Source organism: Pempheris klunzingeri, chromosome 7 (genome assembly GCF_042242105.1).
Source record: "Pempheris klunzingeri isolate RE-2024b chromosome 7, fPemKlu1.hap1, whole genome shotgun sequence".
Classification (NCBI taxonomy): Eukaryota; Metazoa; Chordata; class Actinopteri; order Acropomatiformes; family Pempheridae; genus Pempheris; species Pempheris klunzingeri.
In genome coordinates this window covers 28,871,082-28,891,666 of record NC_092018.1, presented here as the reverse complement: position 1 = coordinate 28,891,666, position 20,585 = coordinate 28,871,082, and the positions used below count along the sequence as shown (strand labels likewise).

Here is a 20,585-nt window from a genome sequence, read left to right as displayed (position 1 = left end):
TCTCTCTGTCTCTCTCCCTGCTCTCTCTCTCCCTGTCTCTCTGTCTCTCTCTCTCTCTCTCTCTCTCTCTCTCTCTGTCTCTCTCTCTCTCCCTCTCCCTGTCTCTCTCTCTCTCTCTAGTGTTTCACAGTCGTTTCATGTCTGGAAACGCTTTGGATCTAGTTTTTGACGTGGTTCACATTAGTTGTCGTCACACAAAGAAATATAAATTAGAAGTATGTTTATCTAAGAGTATGTGTAGGCTGAGTGTTGGGGGGGGCAGTCTTCCTCCCCTCTGTCATTATTTGAAATAAAAGAAACATGTGGGAATGCTGAACAAAATGTACTTCCATTCACCACCACGGATATTTTCTTTGGTGAAAGGAGAACATCATATTATCCCTTTCCGACATTGTGGACTGTGGGCATTTAGAGAATTTGGTGTCAGACAGCTCTGCACCTTTTGGGGGGGAACCGAGAGCACTTTTACCGAACAGACACAGTGCCACCTAGCGGCTGGTGTCAGACAGGGCGCAGGAATATCACCCAGTGGGAAGCTGAAGCATCCAGAGAACAGCTTTAGACAATGTTGGACCTCTAAAGGTCTGGACCGGTAAGTAATGTGAACACAGATCTAGAATCTAGACATGAAAGTATGGAGATGACACCGGTTTATAAATCAGAGTGTGAAGATCCACAATCACTGTGGAAGCTGTTGTTTCATGCAGGAGTTAGTGTGTGCTGTTTTATTGGGACAAAATATCAGATGTGGGTTTTTTAGTTTTTTGGTAATTGTGTCCAGTCTCCCTGGATCCTGTTATTTTGAGGGAACCTTAAGATTTTAGCGAAAGGCAAGAAGTGTTAGGGAAAATGATAACTGACATGTTTCCCCCCAGCTGAGGTAAACAGGAAGAAATACAATGTATGGTTAAACTATTTAACAATAAATGTCCTAGATTTGCACATAAAATCACATCTTCTGCCCTTCACTGCATTTTCTGATTTGCTTTTCAGTAACTGCTCAGCTGCTGGCTCACAGGAGCAGGCTTACAGAGGAGAGGGCTGTATGTCAGGGCCGGGACGAGGCTCTGAAAGGTGCTGGGAAGGAGCGTGTGCATATATTTGGAATTTTGGGGCCGTGGATGTGCAATCATTGCAGCCGAGAGGACAGCAGCTCAGAGCGAGGCGGCGGGGATAGACGGTTGTTAGGTTTTGAAGGAGACATGGTGTAGAGTACCTGTTTTCTGGGAAGGAGAAGCATGAGATGTTCTGAAGGCTGCTGTGTGCCTGTGTGGTGCGTTGCTAAAAAAAGGCACGTTTTTCCCAGTACTACCTTGTGAGAGGGCCGTCTTATTATCTGAGAGCCAGCTGGAAGTAGTGTAATTTGAGTTTTAGCCAGACAAACACAAAAGTGTGTGCATATCAAACTGTTTTAGCCGTGGCTGCCATAACTGCTGGGTGCAGCCCCCTGGAAACACTGAGATTCATTTCTCAACTGATAAAGGCATCAGAGAAAAACACCACTAACAAGTATTCTGCAGTCTAAAAACAAAAATCTTGATATTAGTTCTATGTGACTGTAATACTAATACTAATACCCCTGTGATACAGTTCCTGCTGTCTACAGTCTTCTCAAATGGACACAGACAAGTTAAGTATGACAAACTGATGGCATGGTCTCTTTCCCCCTGAGTCCCCAGTGATGATAAATGCAGCTCAGAGCTGCTGCTGAGGCGACTTCATGACAATGGACAGTCTACAGGCTTTCAGGCACTGTCACAATACCACTCTTCTCTGCACTGATTTAGCACTCAATTTGTCTCAATATTTTACTCAACAGGACAAGATAGCACAAGTGGTCGCCCTGCTCTACCCCTAATTCATAGTGTTAAGCTTTTCCTCAGATAGACATATATCACCGTGGGGGTTGCCCAAAGAGACAGTTCCTTCCCTCGTTGGGGGGGCAGTGTCCTGTGCAGTCCGGGCAGAGCGGAGCGAAGCCTCTATGTGTCCTCTGTGGGCCTGTCACTCAGCTGAGCCATCACAACTCCCTGGGTCAGGGTGGGTTAAGCAGCATCTGTCATCCAGAGAAGCACCATTGTATTAAGGGGAGGGATGCAACAGAGACCCCCCCCACCCCTCACCCCACCCACCCGCCTGCCTCCCCTCGTCAGTTGGCTCCACACCTCTTCCACCTCTCTCAGAACAACAGGAAAACTCAGGAGAATCTCTCGGGCTAAACATGAACCCGAGCCCGGACGGAGGATGAGGAAACACGCATGACATCACTGCCGAACCGTGTGAGCCAAAAATAACTTTCCTCTCCAAGAAAACCTGCAACCTCGGAGGAAAACTGGCCCCAGGCGAAGGTCACACACTGTACACAGACACGGTAGGGGTGGACCGGATCTTCGCTGTGCTCCTTCCTCCAAAAAGAGACGCTCTCACCCCAGAGTGTCATCTTTGAGCAGGAAGTGCAGCCAAACAGTGGTACAGCCTGTTTTCCAGCCGATGGAGGACTATACAGCTCATTTAGTCTTGTTACTTGTGCTTGTGTACCGGAGCAATAAGCTACTCGTTCTGGCTATCACAAAGTGTTTTAGCTCTAAACGTCTCTCTGAGTCTTTCTTCGGCAGCTTGCCTAGATGGCCTGCTGTGTCAAGTCTTAAGCCTCCCTTTGAGATTCATTTCTTCTCTTCATCTGTTGCCTCATCTATTTAAATGACAGGGGCTCACTCATGACATGTCCCTTCATCTTCTCTAGGAGGGAGACACATGGATGGATGGATCCATGCTTACTGTGGACTACTGTGAGCTGCCACTTAACAGGAGGTGTGTGGGCGAGTCTGCCCATCTCCGCTTTTAGAAACAGCACTATTTGCTTGTTCTGGGGCAGATATGACTGGTTTCCTTGCAGCAGGCACATGTGACCATTCCTCAGCAAACAATAAAAAAAGGTGGATATCTCAGGCAGCAGACCGGCAGCTCTTCCTGCTCTTTAGTTTGGATTCCGCTGTTATTGTGTGACTCTCCTGACCTGCAGGTCACTGAAAGTCTAGTCTACGCTGGAGTCCCCAATAACTTTTCCTGAAGGGATGTTTACCCTGTCTGATGTGTATTTTACTGTGGAAAACTAACACTTTCAGTCGAGCCTCGGCCCTCGTCTCCGAATGAAATCAAGACGAAGCTCTAGTTACATCTTAATCGTCTACATCAAAATCTGTTATAGCCTCTTATTCAAAAGACAGTGATCTGTACCAAGTTAGAAGACGGTTGTTTAAAATGAGTCTACCCACATCTGTATGCAACCAGACGACAGGAGCTCATTCTGAAAGGTATTTTCCAGACAAAAATTTATTCAATATTTAGATACAGTATGTAGACTTAATGGCACACAAAAAGATCTACAGAAAGTAAAGGCACAAAATGTCATACATTCACTACCATATCCCCTGAATTTCAAAAGCTGATCAGATACATTTAAAAGCAAGCAGTTCAGAAATTTAACAGAAGGAGATTTCATAAATAAAGTTAAGACAGTACAGTTGCTTTGCATTTACTTCCTCTCCCTCATATCATTGTCTTGACAGGCGGTAAACCATTGATTTAGGTTGTTGTCTTTAACCACTGGGTCCTCCATTCAACAGACAGCAGGAATCATTACAATAGACTCGGAAACATTGATTACTCTGAACACCAGTTGTCTTACACTTTTTTCTCTCTTTGACACACAAGCATACAATCCCAGTACAGTAACAGAAACAGAGCGGCTGCCTCAAACTGTGACTAAACACGATCGAGACCGATTTACCAGATACCATGGAAAATATGGTATGATGAGAGAAAGTCAATTGTTTAGGGCAACTGATGAGGAATAACAACAAAAGGATCTGTGTGTCTTTCTGTTCACCTGAGAAGATTTGTTGAGAAAAAAAAAACAAAAAAAACGTTGCCTCGGCCAATTGCTTCCCAATTTTCCTACTTTACCAGCCTACAATTGCTGCAGTCATGTAAACATATCAGAAATCCATTCACACTCTTTGGACAGGCCAATAACCCACTACTGAGGAAGTGAGAGCATTCCCTCATGCAGTTTACGGAAAATAAAAACAGAGTTGAACCCAGAGTATTTCATTACATCTGCAACTTGAAAGGAAACATGGAAAATAGATATTTAAAAACAAACCCCCCAATTCCTGGTACTCAATTTAAGACATTGACGAAAAGAAAGAAAAGAACACAAGAAAGGATCAAATGAAGAAAGCACTTTATACTATATGGATGTAACACTAGTGATCAACACTGTAAGCTAGCGCCACATGATTCTGTAGCCACGGGGGAGAAAGTGCACTATGGAGTTGAAGAGTCAAGAGTCATTAATATGGCGTTTCCATCAAACGGCTGATCTGAGGCAAAGATGTAAATCTGCAGCCCTTTGCAGTGCGGAGGCTGCTCCTGCTGCAATTTACACATTTTTGCTTACTGAAGGAATTGCACTTACTCAGGCGCTGTGACACACATCAGAAAAACATAAAGGGAAAATCGCATGCAATTCTACACCTTCAAGAAAATGAGTCATCACAAACAAGTTTGCTCATAAAGCTCTGTCTGCCATGATTTACTCCTCACAAGTAGCAGCCAATAGCTAGCACTAACCTTTCAGAAACAAGGGAGGTAGCTAGAGCAACAGCTGACAGCAGAGGTACAATAGGTAGAATAGGTCCGGTGGGTACAAAGGTCCAAAGATTAAGGCAAGCAGTGTGAGGTGCTGGTGTCAACTGGGCACGGGTCAGGCTGTTCCAAATCTGTAAACACACCAAAATGACGCAGAGGAAGAGGCCTTTTGAAAACGGTCTACCTCGCAGAACCAGATGAGTGAGACAGGCCTCTGGGGGTGGGCTGGGTGAGGTGGGGCGAGCAGTGCGGTGCAGTTTGGCTTGTGACGGAGGCTGGAGGGGTGTAGCACCATCTGTGGCTGTTTTTCAGTGCAGTTTTTCCTCTGGGGACATCTGGTTGGGAGGTGAATGCTGCGTTGTATGTTATGTGTGAATGTCTTCAGAATAGGGAGTGAGCGTGTGTGTATGGAGGGGGGAGACACAAAAAAAACAGTGAGAGCTGTAAACACATCCAGAGTAACATCCTTTAGCTGAACAAGCTTGCATGGATCTGCCCAGCTTGAGCTTTTAAGCGACCAGTCATCGCAAAGGCATCCACACCTGTGAGAGTGTTTGTGAGGATGAATTCACATTGTTTATCGTCATGTGCACGACGTATATGTGGCATATTCATGCTTGTGTGGGTTTCTATTAAATCTGTGCAAGTGAGAGTGTGTACCTGTACAGGCATGATTGTCAGTGTTAATAAGATGCGGTGCTTTGGGTAAGGTGGGGTGATGGGGGGAGGATTACAATGGGCCAAGGCGCCAAGGGTGTTAGTAATCTCTTAATGGAGGCTGTGGCAGGAAGGAACATGAGTATGACAAACAGACAGACTCATCCCGGGGAATGCAAACCGCTGAGCCTCAGTGTGTACAGTTAAAACCAAGCAGGAGACAAAGAGAGGTCAGACATCTTGACAGGGCATCATCTTTAGAGGAATGTTTTGGCGATAACGTTAACGAAAAAAGGAGAATCAAAACAATACAGAGGAAATATTTGGTCCAACACCTGCCGCTGTGGAATCAAGCCAATGAGTTTGCTTTTGTAAAAATTTATCTCTACTGCAAGTGGCTCCTCTTCATCTCTCCAGAAGGCCGGGTCTCGTCAATAACATGATACTGATAGCTGGCCTTCCTTTGCCCACGAGATCAAAATTAACCAGAGTCTTATCAGCTAGGATCGTGTTGGTTTCTAGAAATCAATTCCTCAGTGTATAGAATGTCTATGATTGGGAGCAAGTCAGGGATCTGCTCTATTGATTGCAGGTAGCAGAGCCCCCTCCTCCACAGCCTGAATCAGTTCAGGTAAAAAAAAAGTGGCACCAAAGGGACCCAGCTTAGCAGTCTCCATCGCTGCTGTCATCGTGGGTGTTTCAAATCCTTTGCCCTTTCATTCGTCTGCAGCACTGGTTCCTCGGATTTCACCCCGTTTGCGAAGCTGAAACAGAGTCAAATAAACAGCACGTTAGATTTATGCGAGCTAAACAGGTGAGAGCAGGTCTAGTGGATGCTCAGAGTGAGTGGAAACCGTCGTGCATGGCCGGTGCTTACTGTGCATACACTTAGACTGATTTTTATTCTTTATGTATAACTGGGTTTTACTTCTTGCATTATAAACTGTAAAAAAAACAATACAACAAATGTTCTCTTCCAAACTGACATCTTTAGCCTTTCCTCCAACAGTTCTTATCCAGAGCCTTGTGTGTCTTCCAGGTAGATAAAAGCATCACTTTCAGATTCTCCCACCCTGAGGCTGATGGCTTTGGAAAGTCAATTAGTGTTAGAATCTGATAGCCCAACACCTTAATGGAACAGTTCAAACTAACTGTGGTTCTAAACAGAGGAACAGACAGATCTGATGAAATGGCACGAGGATTCACCCTCCCATTTCTCCATCCTTTTCCCCATCCTCCCACCCCCTTTTCTCAATCACAGCACAGACTTCTTCTCAACTGCAGAATTCCATTTGTATGTTAATGAGGCAAAAAGGAGCCATCTTGAGGCCCCCACCCCCCTCCCTCTTGCCCTTTCCTTCTCTAATGCCTTCTTCTTCTACACCAACGGCACCTTACCAGCACAGACAAAAACATGTAGTAGACCAGTGCAGTCAAGAGCCTGAGTGGCAGCGTAAGCACGCAGGCTTCAGTCCACCATCACACTGTCGTCCCATACAGCCCCAACGTGACCCTGCTGACCCTGGAGCCCAGAGGTTCAGGCCTCATCTGCCTCCTCACCACAGCCGTCTTTGATGGCATCCGCCTGTTTACGTACTCCAAGGGAAAATGGGAAACACATGGCGAATTGGGCGAGATGGTGGTGGAGGGGTGGGCGGCTGAGCACAAAATGCTGTATGCTGGTAGTAAGCCAGGAATGTTTGAGCTCGGCCCACTTTGGCCGGTCCATCCTGAATCCCTCCCTTTTTCTCCATGTATGGCCAAAAGCTCTCAGAATGATATTTAGAGAGGTTCCAAGAGCAAACCAGTGGTAAGATTTAACACAGAATGTGAGTCACAGCAATTAAAGCCAGTGATTTAAAAAGAGGGCTGTTTTCTTCTTTGCCTTGTATTGCTCTAAGGGCCGGCTCTGGACTGCAGGTACTAGTCTTGACCAGGCCTTCTGTACAGCTTTACAACTGTTGGCCATGTCTTAAAATAGCATGTGTGATTCTGAGAAAAACCCAGATGTCTGGATGTATTCAGAGGTCAAGGTGAGCTGCATACACAAGTGTGCACACATACATAGCACACACACACTTGTGCAAACCATGGAGGGAGATTTTTCACTGGGTCAGCGAACACCTAACGACCTAGCACAGACGTCATACTTCTCTGAAATCAGTTGTTATTGATTATCTAATTCAGAGTGAGCTATGGAGTAGCACGTGAAAGCATGCACACACACACACACACCAGATGTAGTGGACTAAAAGCCCTTTGACAGCACGAAGAGTACAGGGTGAAAGCAGCATAGGAGTGCAGCAACACAGAAACCCCACAGGAAGCAGAGGGAGCATCCGTGAGTCTGGCCTCTACCAATGAGAACTTACACAGCAATATAACATTTCTACACCTGGTCTGGCTACTCATCTGCTGCCTTTGTACCTCGCACAGAGCCCTTCTTGCGCATCTAGACAAAAACGGAAATACAGTAAAACACAGATAAATAGGGATTAAGAAGCCCGTGGGCACAAACACAGCTAGTTATAGAAGTTATATAAAATGTTGAGTTTGTTTCTTCCAGTCCCAAAATGTATTCTGAAATGCATCACGGAAGGTCAAGGCAGTCATAATTGTGCTGTAAAATGTCAACAGAAAACAAGCATGTTAAATTGTTAGGTTAGTCTCATGGGAGCCAGTGACATGGTGGTGTTAGCTGGGAAATCACAATGTCAACATCCTGTTCAATTTCAGCATTCTGAATAAAAGGAAATGATGATAAATATAATTGACAGTACACGAATTACACACAGAGTTAAAATTTTAAATCCTAAATTTAAAAGTTTAAATCCCAGAAGATACTGCAATACTGGGCTATTGATAAGCCAACAAAAGATAATGTTTCTAACTGGTGCTTCTGATATGCGTGCTGACCGGCCCCGGAGGCGAGAGCTTGCCTAAGCCACTGCAGCCGGCAGATATTAGCAATCATGAAACAAGTGGAGGAGAAAAATGGAAAAAGGGAAGCCCCAGTAACACTTAGCATTATGGGTAAGGATGAGGAGATCCTACTTAGAAATTGGTGAAATTGGAAAAAGGTGCTGGTTGTTGACTGATATGTGCATCAGGCTAACTTTTATTTATGCACTCACCTCGTCCAGCTCCCTCTGCGTCTCTGCCTCCATCTGCCGGATATCATCCATTGTCAGCTCCACCCACTTATCAATCCAACAGAAGAGCTGGCGGTGGAAGTTGGTGAAGATCCTCTTCTCTTGCTGAGGGGGACAGTGGTAGTCTTGGTTAGGGCTGAGTGATATGGTTGAAATCAATATCACATTATTAATAAGAAGGTATTTTTTAAAAAGATTCTTGTAATGTAAAATTACCTTACAATAATCACACTAATGTTTAATCACAGGTAATTTATGCCAGTTCAATATGTTAAACAGTTTTAATCATTTATAAATGAAAACACATTTGCTTTGGATGTAAAAGAAAAAAACAAAACAATAATATTGAATTATCAGCCATCAATGGCCTGTCAGACAGTCAAGAGGAACAAACTGGAACTCTGAGCCTGAATACAACTCATGAGCCAAGATAAGTGACTGAAGTCTGACTGTGTAAACATGTCACTCTAACCTCATGGATGAAGTTCTCCACTTTGGTCTGCAGGCCCCACCATCTGAACTTGACTGTGACCAGTTTGTAGGCACACATCTTTGGGCAGTCAGTCTTATTAGCCAGATCTTTCTGTTAGGAGAACAACAGCGAAAGAACGAGAATACATACAACCCATCACTTTTTAGAGTGCAGTATCAGAATAAATAACACAGTAAAAACTTGACAGAAACTTTCCAATAAGAGAATAATCGTAAAAACAGCAGAAGGCTAAGAGAATATTATTTTAGACTAATCTTGGCTGCATTCAAAGCCAAAAATCATTAATACATGATGCTTTGGGTATGGAGCTTGCTGAAATAATTATCAATATGAAGATGCGCTGCACACAGATAAAAGTGCCCTAATCTACAACACACTTTCTAAATCCATCGGCTGCTTGCACTTCTCCTTTTCTTCTCTTCTTCAGAGGGAGGCGAAGGGGGGGAGGGGGAAGGGGGGGGGGGCAGAGCAAAGTGGATAAACTCCAGATGAAGGGACCATTTCTCTGCCTCCGCCCTGACAGCGACACCGTTCCCGACAGGCAAGCCTTTGTGGCCACGGAAGTCAGATAAAACGGTGCTTGCGAAGCGATAAGGGCGTCGCGGTGCAAAGCTGGTTACATTATTAACACCTAGGACCTGCTCGCCCCCAGAACACACTCTCCCTCCGAGAACACCTGTTTAATTAATCACTTCATTCTGGCTCGGCATTCCAAGAGAAAATGCCACAGACCCGCCTCAATCACCCTCATCCCACTGCCGTTTGATGCCACGATCATGGAGGAGAGCGGGAGAGGGGAAATGAGAAACATTTCTAAATTTGCAGTGGGTTTAGAAAAGTTGTCATCGCTAAAGGAGAACTTCACATGAAACGGATTCTACATCAAAACACTTACGGTGACATTTCTTCTCTCCCTCTCTGTGCCCCACTCAAAGGAGCAGAAGTTTTCAGAAATACAAAGGGTACCGATATGCAAGCATGTGTGCATGCAGAGATAGACAAGAGTTTTATTGCTCTGAGAAGCTGGCAGAAATTGTGCCTCTGTTGTCACATAACTACTTTTTTTTCACCTTTTCAAAAACAGCCTTTTTCCATGTCCATAGCGGACGAGAAAGTGATCTAATTAAAATCACAAAATAAAAAGTTGCGCTTCTTTATTCATACTTTTTAAAGCTGTTTGGCTGCCTTTGTTCTGTGAAAATTCTTGAAGCAGAGGAAAGTTTCCCCATGGTGAACTTTGAGGGCTCCACTGCAGAGGAGAAATTCTCAGTGCTGTAACCGTGAGCAGGACCCATTTGTGAGGCTGCAGGGTGCAGCAGAATTTAGTGGGGAAGGCAACAAAACTCCTCACCAAGTTTCTCTGTGCGGATGAGCTCAGCTTATTGACTTATTACCTTCCATCAAATGTACATCAGTGTTCATACAGAATTGCTTCTTGTCAAATTTAGAATCGACGTCCTACGCAGTTTCTTTCCCATTTCTGTCTTGGTATTGTGTCACACAAAGTCAGGCAGACGGGGCTCAGACTGGAACCTTTATCTGACCTGGTGACTAGAAAATTCTATTACATCCAATTAGAGCTGAGAAAGAGGTGATTTGTCTTCATCAAATTGCAGCCCTACAGCTTTGCCGACCCCTCTCTCGCCTTCTTCCAGCTCTGTGCTCCGCTGTGCAGAGAGCGACTCTGATGATTACAGGCGATGCTGCTGGTGTAGAAAAAGAAATCTCTACCAATCTAAATAAATAAAAATAAACAGAAAATGACAGATGTAAGCATCTGTCCCCTTCATGTTACATATAGTGGTGAGATCTTTATTTTAAGCGTATAGCCTTGGGTCTACATGAATCGGTTTGGCACATCCGGACAGTGAAATTTCTCTCCATACTTGTGCTCACGCGACGCCAAGTTGCATAGGGACCGCGAGAGAACAACATTTCTCAGCCCGGCCACAAATTCTTGATTGGACTGAAATCTGGACTCCTACTTTGTAACTTTAGGACATGAGAATTATTGTTTTTAAGCATTTCCTGAGTAGCTTTGGCAGCGTTTTCAGGGTTGCTGTCTTGCTGGAAAATAAATCTTTCCACAAGTAGCAATTCTCTTGCAGACAGCAGCAGCTTTTCCCTCCAAAGATTTCCTGGGATTTTGCTGCATCAATTCTAAACTCTTATCTCCATAAGTGTCCACGACCTGCAGCAGAGGAGCATCTTCGCACCATCATGCTGCCACCAACAAAAGCTTCACAAAAAGCCAACCACCTCTCTCCCACATAGAGGTCAACCAATAGTGGATTAGTGGAAGACCAACACACCAACGACAGTTTGCAGCAGGAATAAGTGGATAGCTGATTTATTAACAGTTGATGTCACCCACTCACAGTCCAGAGGCACACACTTGCACCCACCCACCCCTTTTCCAAGAGACACAATGTATACTATAACTAAAGAATACTAACATATCCCCGATCCTTACCATCAGCAAACGACTATTTTGACACTTAGTTTTATTAATAACAAAGACATATTTTAGAAAAACGTTCTCTAATGGGGTCCAGCAAAACGGCCCCACAAAACACTATGGGCCCCATACTCTGAGTGTTCCCCAGTTTTCTGGCCCCACTAAGTAAGTTATACAAGGACAGACACACACAGGCCAAAATTAACACCTGTTAACATGCAAAATAAAGTAAAGTAAAAAATATAATGCCTTTATATGAGGAGCCCAAAAATCATCAGTTTGAGATTCAACACAAAAAAATTTGGCCAGCAAAAACAAAACCAAGTAATGCGTCTTGCAAATAGTAAACAAGCTTAGCAAAACTCTGGGAATTTGGCCAATGAAAACAAAGCGATAAATCTCGCAACTAATAAACAAGCTTAGCAAAGCTCTGTTAGCACCACAGTTTTGCCCATAATCCAACGGTGCGCTGCACTTGGCTCGTGGGGATGGACAGCCTGGGAGCCGGGGCGGTTTGCTGGTGGATTTACAGAGCCGAGGACGAAGCTGTTGAAGGGTGAAACTATAAACGACAGACTTTTCGCCTCATTGCCAGGGGTTGGTAAGCTAACGGCTATCACGGACTGCGTCTCTTCCTCTCTTCATGTGAAAAAGGTGATGAAACGGCCCAGCATGAAGGGTGGAGGCTGTGCAACCATGAGCCACTATCCACTATAGCCAAGTTCCCCCAACAACGATAGTTTGTAAAACTTCCTATTTGGGCCAAGTAATCGGCCAACCTCTTCTCACGCATACACGTCTGGCAACACTGGCCACAATGCCATGTGTTTTGTTTTCAGCGGTGGCTTTTTGTTTGCTGTGGGTTCCTCCAGCAATTTTTCTACATAGTGTCTCTTTCCAGCAATTGAACCCTGTAGCTTCTTCGGGTTTGGCACGGGCCTCTCTGTGAGGAGGACAGTCTGATCTACACAGATTTACAGATGTTCCATATACTTTCCATTTTATATACTTTCCATTTTATTATGACTGACCTCACTTTATTTAGTGCCCTGGAAACTTTCTGCAGAGAATTAGGCAAGGTGTTATGCAGCTATGGCAGCGAAACACTTGAAGCTGCAGCTGAGGACGAGTGTCTTGAGTGAGACCGTGGTCTACAGGGTCAAAGGTGGGTTGAATCTTTAGTATCCTGTGACATTATTTGTAATTTGTGAGTGAATGTGATCTAATTTCCACAGCGCACGAGAGCATTACCTTCCAGTTGGGCCCCAGGGGTCCTCTGTCGGTCTTAACTGACTTGAACTTGGCAGGGTCCTCATCTGGCTTGTAGTCCTACAGGGGACAACACGTTATAATATTAATGCAATACACTGCACATTATATTTAACTGACAAACTGTTCAACAAGCTGAGGTAATCTGCATCATTAATTCAAAAGATTACACATACATACTGCAACATCGTGAAGCGAGTGATAAATAGGAGTTATAGGAGTGTTTTACTTGGCAAAAACGGTTCCAGTTTTTGAAAAAAGAAAATGTTACGATTCAGACATTTTTATAATAATTGTGTGTAACAAAGTACTACACAAAAGAAAGTTTCACCCAGTTATGGCATTCAGTAGGTTACAGAATTAGTGGGGTGTTTGTCCTACACACTGTTCACTCACTATGCTCTAAACTGAGCAGCACAGCAGTCACTGCCACTGAAAGGCCAAACAATACCGCACTCATTCTCCCAAACCCGCCGCCCCCTGGAGATAATGACATGAAGTGAGACCGGAGCACAACTCAGCCGTGAGCGGCTCGAAGATAAAAGACGCTCTATGGGGCGTTGATGCCACCAGCAACATCTGTTTAATTAGCGTGACATTGATGCCGGTTCATATAAGTAAATGCGCTTGCGTCTACCTGCAAGTGTGCTGATGAGAGTTTACGTTGCTGCACATCTGAGTGTGTGTGTGTGTGTGTGTGTGTGTGTGTACACAGCTGCTCTAGCTATGACACTCCCAGTCAAGTTCTGCCAAACCCATTTTAGTGAACCACGTATTCCCTATTGCACGAGAGGATCGTAGTGGTTTTTAAAGCATATAGAAAAATACTGAGCAATACTGAGTGCATATTCCAAGCACATGAGTGCAATACAAACATGACAAAGCTGACTTCATCAAACAGGCAAGAGAAATATAAATAGAAATAAATGAAATGGCTTTCAAATTATCAACAGCTCAAGGGCCCAGCAATTTTAAATAAATCATGATGTGCCTGCAGCTAAAAGCTACTTTTCAGGGCTATCGGCCAACAGGAGGGTGCCAAACGTGTGGAAGGAGATAGAAAACCCACCCCTACACACACACACGCACGTACAAATAATTTGGCTGTTTTAATGCTGAGAGTTCCGTCACTATAACAATACACTGTGCTGCACTAATGAGGTCTGTGAATCGATATGCAGTGGTAGACGAAAAGGACCTACTCCTCAAGCAAAAGAGGGTGTGTTAGAGTGTGAGTGTGTTTGTGCCGTGTGTGTATTTGTCTAGTTCCGGCATACGAAGCACTGTGAGCCTTAATTACACTAACAAACTCATCTGTGCTGGCGGTACGCCCCAGGCCCTGCAGCCATGCCTGAGGCTGAGGGCTGATAGGGTCCTTAGACACAACACACTCCTGCAGCAAGGCAAACACCTCCGCCTCGTTAACTACCCACCGCAAACAAACACGTACACACACAGAAAGCAAGGCTTCGCAGCCAAATAGCCACGCGTATACATGCACACACACGCACGCACGCACGAACGATGAAATGAGGCAATGTGATGTCAAACAACAGCAATAATGGTAACATCTTTAAGTACGATTTCAGAGATTTCCAATGGCGTAGTAGAAACTCATTTTGAAATATTATCAAGGCATTCTTCTTAGGATGCTCACATGATGTGTATAGTTAGTAAACGCAAAGCCCGTCTAATGGGATTTTCTGTTGCCAGTGCTTGCCAGAAAGGTATACGTTTCATGGTATTTCATCTTCTGCTAATACATCCTAGAAAAATTATTTTCCAGCCTTGGATCCACTAGCTCAACAATAACAGCTCCACAAGATACAATAAGTATTCCTGCATTCTCCAATGCCTGGATTCAAAGACTAAATAAAAATTATTCAGCACTGCTTTGCAAGTTAATTTCACTGAAACAATCAGTAAATTAATCACTCTGCTGATAAACAGAATTTCAATCATGTTGTTTTGAACAAAAATGAGCATTTGGATCATGTCTCCGTAGGATCTGTGATTTTGTGACACGCGTTTGTCCTTAGACTGCCCAAACATAGGCTGCAAAAGTAACTGATCAACACAGATATAGTTGGATGCTGATCTGTTGATTACATACAATATTTTTATTCATCAGGATTATTTTCCTTTTAACAGAGTTTTAACAAAACTGCTTAATGTCCCAGAATATTACAAACACTGAAATGTCTTCATTTCAGTTTTTTAAACGATGGAATTACTGCTCATCAAAAATAAATCAATAACTCCCACCTGAACAGTTCCTATTTTAAGTGGACTGGGTTTGGCAGATCGCTTGGTAATTATCAGGCTTGGCCACATGAAGGCGCCAAACTGTGGTTTTCCTCCAGCACTGGAGATGTGCCAGAAGAGTTTGTACTTACAGCAGAGGACACTTGACTTCTGTCTGCAATGTCAATGGGCACAACAGCTACACTCTGCCAAGTCGCACTGTCTAGTTTATGCACCTGAACAATCAAACAAAGAGCATTTAGAGGAGATGTGCATTCAAACTCAAATCTCATGTTCAAACGGGACATTTGCTTGATAAGATGCAGAGGTGCTCACATTTTCTTGTGTTCCAAGGTCTGGTTTATGCCACGTCTCAATCTTAATGAAGAAATTTTCTTTCATGTACTCATTCTGGACAGGACAAGATAAGATGTTATAGAACTGCATGTGCAGACAGTCTAGCATACTGAAATACCTAAACTTAGTTGAAGGAACATTTAGATAATTTAAGAAATACAACGAAACAAAAGTGATTCAAGGCGACTTACCGTCACAACTGAATCGTGGTTAGGCATGAGGAGATAAGGGGAAAAAAGAACCATTACATATAACACAGCAGAAAAAAAGAAACACGGTCACACAAGCAACAAGTGGAGAGGATCACAGGATTCAGGGTGAAGCAAAGGTAAAGTGATATGGGAAGGGGGACTCACTGGTTCTGCAGTAGGGGTAGGCATTCCAGGCTTTTTCATGGAATACCAGGGAGCCTTCAGGGGCAATCATCCTGACAAACCCTGGGACTTTACTGTAGGTCGGGGAAAGGGGATGGGAAAGGGTAGGTGTAAGTGGAGAGAGAGGGAGGAGGAGGAGGACATATTGCCTGAGTTATCAGAGGATCTAGAGGGAAGATTGTGCAGGCGGAAAATATACAACTTGAAATGCTTCATAGCAAAGTCAATGCTGCCACTGCCTGGTAGCTCAGAGCTATTACACTATAAAAAGGGGAATGATGGGATCAGCTGCTCTGATTGATTGAAAAGGATAAGAAAAAAAGGCATGTACCTCTTTAGGTGGTAGATTTTGTGTGTATATTGTCCTTTCTCGCCGTTTTCTTCATAGGGCTCATTCTTGAGTACCTCGATGCCTTCACCACCACCCGTCTCATTTTTACTTGCTTCAGCCACTGAGAACAGCTGTCCCACTTGATACTGTAGAGCAAAAAAAAAACAAACACACACAAAAACCCATCACTCATTTACAGTGGATCCAGAAGATAAACTAAAGCAGAACTAAACTAACATGGCGATGCTGCGGGTGCAATGAGTTACACAACATGTCCTGATTTTATAGAATGTCCTGGAATAGGAAACAGGCCAGTGGCTCCAAACCTTTTTTGGATGCAGACATGACGAGACCTTCAGCCTAAAAATTATGTTTCCTTTTCAGACAATTTCATTTGAAGGATTGTTAGAGGCCTACGGGGGTCAAGGTATGCACTAGTGTACAAGAAAAAAAGGCAAAAGTTATAGAGGATCATAAGTTTTGAAACTTTGGGCAACAGAATATTTTTCTTCATTATTTTAAACATCTTGTGACGTCCCAGATTTATTTTAGGGCCTCTTGTGGGATCCCAAAGCCCAGGTTGGGACACACTGTTAGGTGTGTTGTGATTATAGAGACACAGCATTTATCACTTCAGTTGCGTCTTAGCCAGCCAACATAAATGTAGTGAAATGTGTTACTGTCCTGCTGTCACACTAGTAAATTGCAGATTTGTACAACGTGCCAAGAAAAGCTAATGCAGAATGCAATAGTCAAATAAGGTCATGTTAGACTCGTGGTGTGGGAGCAAGGGTCTTTTTTTTTTTTTTCAATTGAGCTGCTGTCTTTCTAAATCAAAACAGAATGAAGAGCAGTCTATTTGCATTTTAAACTTTAAGTCTATCCCACATGCTGCAGGCCAAATCAACTAGCGTCTTGTATTATGGTGTTTGAACACCAACATGACGGCGCAACAGAAGGTTGGATGTTTGCTTATATTTCAGCTACCAAAGCTCTTAGTGTTTCTCCCCTGAAGACAACACTTTTTTCCCCCCCATTTATTTGGAATGAGCTTTAAAATGCTGCAGTAATTGCCAAGAGATTTTAAACACCATATAAAAAAGGCAGCAGGGTCAGAGTCTGGGTTTCATGACATAAACCTTTATAAGCAGCAGGGATTAAATCCTAGTCTTGTAAAACATTCGCAAGAATCACAAATTATGCTTTTTTGAACGAGACGGTGGTGCCTTAGCTTGCAACCAAAAGCCAAACACTTAAAGTGATAAATTAGTGATGCATTTATTATTCAGTGGTTTTACTCTTTGTGAAGAGAACAGTTCTTTTTTTAGGAAAGGTACATTACAAAGACTTATAAACCACCACGCTGTTACACATTTTACACCCAAATAAAGGATCCGCTTTCGCTGCATGTGTGTCTAACAGAAAACATGAATTAGGGAGTGTAAAGTGTAAAAGGTCTGTCAACATTATAGTGGAAGTGAAACAAACATGAAATGCTGAATTGGCCAATTCATTCATATGCATTTCTTCATTTTAAAATTTTAACGCTACAACAGCAATGTAGGGGAGGAAAAAAATAAATAAATAGGGCTCATGTTTTACAACCTGTGCACAGGCTCCTGTCACTACACTTGAGATTAGTTTGATGCCATTTATAACGAGGAGAAGAAACAGAGGCAAAAAGTACAAGAAATTAGTTGAGACCCAGAAGCTTTAAAATGAAAAAGTAAGTACTGAAATTTAAAACACTACTCATGTTGTCAATATGATAATAAGAAGGAGACTGAAACCGATTACTCACCTCCTCAACACTACAGGGCAAAACCACACGGCTGCAAAAGAGAGAGAAGTGTGGTAATATACACACAACACTTGTTTCCTAAAGACACTGCTCAATAAGCAATTCTGCCGGAAGTACTACCTTATAGTAAACAGGCTGAGGTATAACATTACATTCAAAAATGACTTTAGACTGGTGCAGAGAGATGATCCCGCTAAAAAAAAGAGAATGAAAATGAATCAAATCTCCACATGAAAGCAAAAATTAAACACTGCAGAAGAAGAAGCAAAGTCACGGTTTCACATGCTCCATGATGAAGAAAACCTTCTCACTGGTAAACAGGAAGGCGGTCGCGGTTGCTCTTCCTGACATAAAAACTATTACTTGCCACTTGGACACACTGCTGACTGCAGCAGGACGAAAAAAGACCAAAGGACCAAACTGGAATAGTTGGAGTTGAGTAAAGCCGAGATTGGACATGATCGAGAAATGAAGAAAACTCCGGTGACAAGAGGTGTGAGAGGAAGAGGAGCTAATGACATTAAGACATTGTGGGCCGGTAACACTGCTTATAAAAACATTAAGTGTGCAGACCAGTGGCAGAAAGCAGAGGTGATTCTCTATTACAGAAGACATCAAAACGTTGAAGACACCTTTTTTTTTTTTTCTGCATGGTAAAGTACACAGCAACTTTTTCCTTCATGTCCCAACAGACTTCTGCTACAGGGTGTGGTGTGCTGAAAGCAATTGCATCATTTACTCTGATGAACATGAGGGTCAAGTCAATGACCACTACCCAAACAGCACAAGAGAAAAAACAAAAATCTAATTAAATTAAATTAAAAAAAAAAAGACTTTTTCTACCCGTGTGCTCTTTGATGTTGAGACGCTGTGACAAACCTTGACAATGACGACGAGCAGAATAAGCAACACTATTAACTTTTCACACTGACACCCAGTAACAGATGATATTTTATCTTTCCAGGGTTCTGCAACAAGGCCACTAACAAAGCAGAGCAAGGTTTAGGTGATAAGTGACGCTGACTGAACACAATCGAGGGCACATATTGATGAATGAACTAGCGCGGTCAGTGAATAGTGAGTAATGTTTTTAAAGGGATGCAGCACTTCATTCATTAGATGAATGTGGTCACATGTAGACACTGATCATCATTATGTCCAGCTTGTGAGTGATCCCTGGCATTAATGCAGGTTATGGTCATTGTAGAAAATTAAAAAGAATGTCAATGTCTTTCTTTCTTTCAGTATCACCAGAGCACCAAACAGGTACTCTGGTGATACTGATTGTTTGACCACTTGTAAACATGTACAAAGTAATGCAGTGTAATGTTTATGGAATTACACACTGTAGTAACATAGTTTGGCATAACTCTAAAGTTTCTTAATCCCTGTGAAAAGCAGAATTACAGCCTGAATCCTCATCCACTCCTCAGGTGAACAACACGGTGTTAAAGCTTATTTAAGGGCTTAAGAGATGCCAATTAGGCCTAAACCATAACGACAGGAGTGGTTACACTGTGCATAAGTAAAAGGACATTTTAGGTCTTATATTAATGTCTACATGTCACTTTACTAACTGATAATAGCTTCAGTGTCAGTACGAGCATCTTTTGATCCAACTTCATGACTCAGACAGCTAACAGCTAACCCTCCGCTAGCAGGCTACTAGTTTGTAATCGCTTGCTTTGACACGAGAAAACAACCAGTGAAGTGGTCTGTTAATCAGAGTATCTCCTCTCCTTTAGGTTTAGATTAGATGTATGACTCCATGTGTCACTGTTGGGAAGATAACATTAGCAACGCTGAGATTCCCCGTCCGTGCTAACGTTACACCGTTTGCTCAGCTAGCATTAGCACATCAGTTAGCTACTTCGTAGCTCAAGTTACTTCAAGTTTTAGAGCTAAAAGCACAAATGCGGTAACTCTTATCTTTTAAAAGCACAACGCAGACTACAGGGTGAAGTGTCCGGAGACCAGCTGCTTCACGTGGACACGTGATAACCTGCGGGAGAGCAGCAGCTGTCACTCAGTGCCGCACCGCTGTCAAAGCCGGTAGGCCGGAGCGGCTCCGGGCAGTCCGTCCCTTCCCTCGTGTGTCCGACACAAACCCGGAGGCAACACGGAAAGTTTCCGCAGGCGTCCAGCTCCCGGGAAAACCTGCCCTGCCGACCTGAACCCACTGCTGAGCGATGCGGTGCGCAGAGGTAAAGTATAACAAGTAAAGAAGAGTTAATACGTACTACTCCTTGATGAGGACCATCTCTGCTGGTTCCTGTCTGTCGGTGCTTCTGTTGCCGCCCGGACAGACCGCAGACTGCTGCTGCTGACGTCAGAGCGGCCCCTCCCTCTTCAGCGGTGATTGGCAGGTCGGACCTTTAATTAGTATTAACCAGTGAGGGGCTCTCTGGTGGCCCGAGGCCCCCTGATGCACCTCTGCTAGGTTCAGTCAGTGCCTGCTATTCAGGGCATCACGTACAGCCACTTAGGATGCCAACATCAGTTCAGACGGGCTGACAGAGCAAATGGAAAATCTCTGTCATAGTACAGATTGTGAGCTTGTAGTTTTACTGTGTGCTGCACGCGTCCTACTGTAGTCTACCATACATCTCTTATAGCAGTGCTTCCAAACATGGTCTTCTTGTGAGCCCTTAAATTGCACAGATAGATTTTTTTTCTCTGTGTAGATTTATTTTATACACATACACACATATATATATAAGTTAGGAACACAAGAACGCAAACATGATGTTTTTTATTGAAACATTTTACTGATAAATGACAGATGGTTGTCATGAA

General features: G+C 43.5%; 1 protein-coding gene across 2 annotated transcripts; it reads right to left on the bottom strand.

Moving 5' to 3' along the window:
- Nucleotides 1-3,326: 3,326 nt before the first annotated feature.
- LOC139203963 (phosphatidylinositol transfer protein beta isoform) lies at nt 3,327-20,086 on the bottom strand. 2 transcript variants are annotated; one of them, XM_070833887.1, is made up of 12 exons: nt 20,030-20,086; nt 17,790-17,820; nt 15,989-16,134; nt 15,640-15,731; nt 15,475-15,482; nt 15,263-15,337; nt 15,079-15,162; nt 12,665-12,742; nt 8,935-9,045; nt 8,445-8,567; nt 7,683-7,762; nt 5,980-6,074 (listed from the first exon to the last, which is right to left on the bottom strand). In XM_070833887.1, the coding sequence occupies exons 1-11, from the start codon at nt 20,047-20,049 to the stop codon at nt 7,715-7,717; spliced, it is 816 nt and encodes a 271-aa protein (XP_070689988.1). In that variant the 5' UTR covers nt 20,050-20,086; the 3' UTR covers nt 5,980-6,074; nt 7,683-7,714. The 2 variants fall into 2 exon arrangements, with proteins under 2 accessions (XP_070689987.1, XP_070689988.1); XM_070833886.1 differs by lacking the exon at nt 7,683-7,762 and having other exon boundaries at nt 3,327-6,074.
- Between the last annotated feature and the right edge of the window lie 499 nt (nt 20,087-20,585).